Source organism: Nicotiana sylvestris, chromosome 6, assembly GCF_000393655.2.
Source record: "Nicotiana sylvestris chromosome 6, ASM39365v2, whole genome shotgun sequence".
NCBI classification, from domain to species: domain Eukaryota; kingdom Viridiplantae; phylum Streptophyta; class Magnoliopsida; order Solanales; family Solanaceae; genus Nicotiana; species Nicotiana sylvestris.
Genome location: NC_091062.1, coordinates 20542113 through 20546701, shown reverse-complemented (window position 1 = coordinate 20546701; position 4589 = coordinate 20542113). Strand labels below are relative to the sequence as shown.

The following is a 4589-nucleotide window of genomic DNA, read 5'->3' as shown; positions in this document are numbered from 1 at the left end:
AACAACACACACAGCCACACCAGCTCCGTTTGAGGTGGAAGTAACCACACCCTTCACTGTGATGGTACCACCCACACCATCCTTTAATTCTAATATTGTACCATGTGACTATGCTGCATAGGCAAGAAGGAAAGGAAAAGGGAAAATGGAAAAAACAGGTGTCGCACAAGGCATGACCAGGATCGGCAGGATTTACACACTTGAGCATTTGGGAGGAACAAGTAAAGAAGGCGCTCTCAAACAACCTATCATTCAAACCGCCCGGATGATCTTTGGAGAAAGGCGCAAGCAAGGGAGTACTCTGTAGTGGACCATTTGAACAAAACCCATGCTCAAATTTCCATTCTGTCACTGCTACAGAATTCTGAGACGCATAGAAATGCATTAACAAAAGTATTGAGTGAATCTTACGTGCCCAACAACATCACCAATGGAGAGATGGCCAACATGGTAGGGCAAATATTGGAGAGACACAAGATCACCTTTCACGAAAGCGAATTACCACCTGAAGGACTAAGCCACAATAGGGCACTGCACATCATAGTATAGTTTGAGGATAAATTCATAGCCAGAGTCTTAATAGATGGGGGTTCCAGCCTCAACATTTGTCCGTTAACTACTTTGAAAAGGTTGGGTAAAGATTTCCATGAGATACGAGTAGGTACGAATGTGAAAGCATTTGATGGGTCTCAAAGGGCCACAATTAGAGAAATCAACCTTTATTTGCAGATGGGCCCGAATTGGTTTGATGTTGAGTTTCAAGTATTGGACATATCTGCTACGTACAATATTTTGTTGGGACGACCTTGGATACATGCTGCTGGAGCCGTAGCTTCTACACTACACCAAGCCGTGAAGTGTGAATGGAATCATCAGGAAGTGATCATTCATGGAGATGGAAGCAATCCTATTTACACCAATCAAACTGTTCTGATTGTCGAGAATAGAAGGAAGCTGGGCGGAGAAATGTACCATCGCATCGAGCATGTCAATGCAATAGAAAAAGACAAGTGGTGGAGTAATAAGATCGAAAACATACTGTTATGGACAGGGTATGAACCCGATAAAGGGCTCGACAAGAATCTCTAGGGTATCACTAACCCGATACAACCAAAATGTCACGGTACCACCTTTGGACTTGGATATCAGTACACTGGGAAAGAGTACAATGATTGGTCGCCGCCATGGCGTGGTCCCTATTACCCTCTTGAACAGCCAATACCGCATCTGCATCAAACATTTTAATAGACTGACGTGATATTGAGATCTGAAGAAGATGAGGCTTTAGCTGGCCTAAGGAATGTGTTTCTTGATGACGAATACATGGATTGCAATGCAATAGTTTAAGAGGAGGAGGAAGAAGACCTCACCATTCAGACCATGGAGAAAGGAGCCGTTCTCAAAAATTTGACCGATGCACCATCTCGAGCCCGTCGAGTTCCTGGGTAGCCTGGCAACTAGCATGATCTATTTTTCTTAAAGCAATTTTAAGCACTTAAGATATATCCAGTACTTTGTTATAAGATGCACTTTGTTTTGAAATAATTGCTCGAGTCATCGAGTCGTACTTGTTTTAATGATTCTCCAGATTTATTCAATGCACTGCTATTTTAGTATTTATTATTATCTTTTATGTTTTCTCTCTACAACATTATTATTACTTATTTTGATGAACCGACGACTGTGACATGTAATGAGACAACACAATAAGGATAGTGATTCAGAAGAAGTAGAAGAAGAAGATATAATCCCTGAGGAAATTGTCAGAGAAGTTAAGAATTTTGAGAATAAGCCTAAGTCTAACCTAGACGAAACTGAGATGATCAACTTGGGAGATTCTGAAATGATCAAAGAAACCTGCATAAGTATCCATTTGTAACCATCAGAAAAAGAAGAATAAACCTGTTTACTAAAGGAGTATGAGGATATTTTTGCATGGTCTTATGATGATATGACTAGTTTGAGCACATCCATAGTGGCTCATAAACCACCAACCGATCCGATGTGTCCTCCTATAAAATAGAAGCTCAGAAAGTTCAAGCCTAATATGAGTCTGAAAATCAAAGAAGACGTCACCAAGCATATCAAAGCCAAAGTTCTCAAAGTGGTCGAATATCCTACTTGGTTGACCAACATCGTGCCAGTTCCGAAGAAGGATGGGAAGATTAGAGTATGTGTCGACTATCGAGATTTAAATAAAGCAATTCCCAAAGATGATTTTCCGTTACCCAATATACACATACTGATTGATAATTGTGCCAAGCATGAACTCCAATCCTTTGTGGATTGCTTCGCGGGATACCATTAGATCTGGATGTATGAGGAAGATGCCAAGAAAACAGTTTTTATCACTCTGTGGGGGATGTATTATTACAAAATGTTGTTGTTTGACCTGAAGAATGCTGGAGCCACTTATATGAGAGTCATGGCGACCATTTTCCATGACATGATTCACAAATAAATAGAGGTATATGTGGGTGACGTCATCATCAAATCCAAAAGAAATGCAAATCATATAGCAGATTTAAGGAAATTCTTTAATCGACTTTAAAGGTACAATCTAAAACTGAATCGTGCAAAGTTTGCCTTCGGAGTCCTTGCTAACAAATTGCTAGGTTTCATCGTCAGTTGTCGGGGTATTGAATTGGACCCCTGAAAGGTCAAAGCCATACAAGATTTGCCACCCCCGAAGAGGAAGAAAGATGTGATGATCTTCTTGGGGTGTCTCAATTACATCATCCAATTCATAGCACAGTCAACCGTGATCTGTGAGCCAATTTTCAAAATGCTGAAGAATGATGCTGCAACAAAATGGACTGAAGAATTTCATAAAGCTTTCGACAGAATAAAGGAATACCTATCCACACCACCAGTCTTGGTCCCGTCGGAACCTGGTAGACCTCTGCTACTCTATTTGTCCGTACTAGATGAAGCTTTCGGTTGTGTATTGGGACAACACGATAAGGCGGGAAGAAAGGAAAAGGCCATGTACTATTTGGGTAAGAAGTTCACACCCTATGAGGCACGATATTCTTTGCTGGAATGCACCTGCTGTGCGCTGACATGGATAGCTCAGAAATTGAGGCACTACTTCTGTGCCTACACTACATACCTCATATCAAGGATGGATCCTCTGAAATACATCTTTCAGAAACCAATGCCTGGGAAACTAGACAAATGGCGGATATTGTTGAGTGAGTTTGATATCGTCTATGTGATTCAGAAGGCGATCATGGGACATGCACTAGTAGATCATCTTGCGGAAAATCATGTGGGAGGGGAATACGAACCATTGAAAACGTATTTTTATGAGGAAAAGGTATTGTTTGTAGGGGAAGATATCACCGAAACCTACACATGAATGGTTTTGTTCTAGCCAAGAAGATATTAAAAGTAGGATACTTTTGGATGAATATGGAAACAGACTGCATCAGGTATGCTCAGAAGTGTCACCAGTGTTAGGTACATGCAGATATGATACGGGTACCACCAAATGAACTCAATGGAACAAGTACACCTTGGCCATTCACCGTTTAGGGAATAGATATCATCGGTCTGATCGAGCCTGCCACTTAAAGCGAGCACAAGTTAATTTTAGTGGTCATAGACTACTTCACAAAATGGGTTGAGGCTGCATCTTACAAGATAGTAACCAAGAAAGTTGTCGCAGATTTTGTCAGGGATCGTATTGTTTGCCGATTCAGGGTACCCAAATCCATCATTACCGGCAATGCCGCCAACCTCAACAGCAATTTAGTGAAAGCTATGTGTGAAACCTTCAAAATCAAACATAATAATTCCACAGCATACAAACCTCAAATGAATTAAGTCGTGGAAGCTGCCAACAAAAACATCAAGAAAATCTTGAGGAAAATGGTAGACAACCACAAGCAATTGCACGAGAAATTACCATTTTCCTTATTGGGATATCGTACCATAGTTCGCACATCAACCGGAGCAACTCCCTACATGTTGGTTTACGGTACTGAAGCTGTCATTCCTGCCAAGGTCGAGATTCCTTCTTTGAGAATTATACAGGAAGTAGAACTTAGTGATGCAGAATGGATAAGGAGTCGTTATGAACAATTGGCTCTTTATCGACGAAAAAAGAATAAACGCAGTATGTCATGGTCAACTTTATCAGAACAGAATGTCCAGAGCTTAGGGTCAAACCTAGAAAGTTCACACCGGAGTAGCTGGTGTTGAAACAAATCTTCCCACATCAAGATGAAGCCAAAGGAAAGTTTTTACCTAATTGGCAAGGGCCCTACATGGTTCACAGGGTACTAACAGGAGGAGCACTCATACTTGCAGAAATGGATGGAGAAGTTAGGCCAAAGCCCATCAATTCAGACACAGTCAAGAGATACTATATTTAAGTTTCATTTGATGTAACTGAGCTACACTTGACCTGATTCCCGCTTAAGAGGGGATACGTAAGCAGCTCTATGGGTTTGGTCATATCTCAATAAAATTTTCACTTTCCCCACAACCAGAAACTGGGACAGAATTTTGAGGAGGACCCTCAAAATTCCGGAGCAAATCCAGCCGAGGTCATCATATGTAAGACAGTCAGAGAATCAGTCAAG

The 4589-nt window shown here is 41.1% G+C and overlaps 1 protein-coding gene across 1 annotated transcript; it reads left to right on the top strand.

Moving 5' to 3' along the window:
* The first annotated feature begins 3873 nt into the window (after positions 1–3873).
* LOC138870348 (uncharacterized) lies at positions 3874–4379 on the top strand. The gene is made up of 2 exons (XM_070148144.1): positions 3874–4166; positions 4283–4379. Exons 1-2 carry the CDS (start codon positions 3874–3876, stop codon positions 4377–4379), a joined length of 390 nt encoding a protein of 129 aa, XP_070004245.1.
* The last annotated feature ends 210 nt before the right edge of the window (positions 4380–4589 follow it).

What these genes read in the sequence shown, in the direction of transcription:
- LOC138870348 (XM_070148144.1), top strand. Translation starts at nt 3,874, where the DNA reads ATGGTAGACAACCACAAGCAATTGCACGAGAAATTACCATTTTCCTTA. An exon ending in CAGAATGTCCAGAGCTTAGG is followed by an intron (nt 4,167 to 4,282) that starts GTCAAACCTAGA and finishes CATGGTTCACAG; the next exon opens with GGTACTAACAGGAGGAGCAC.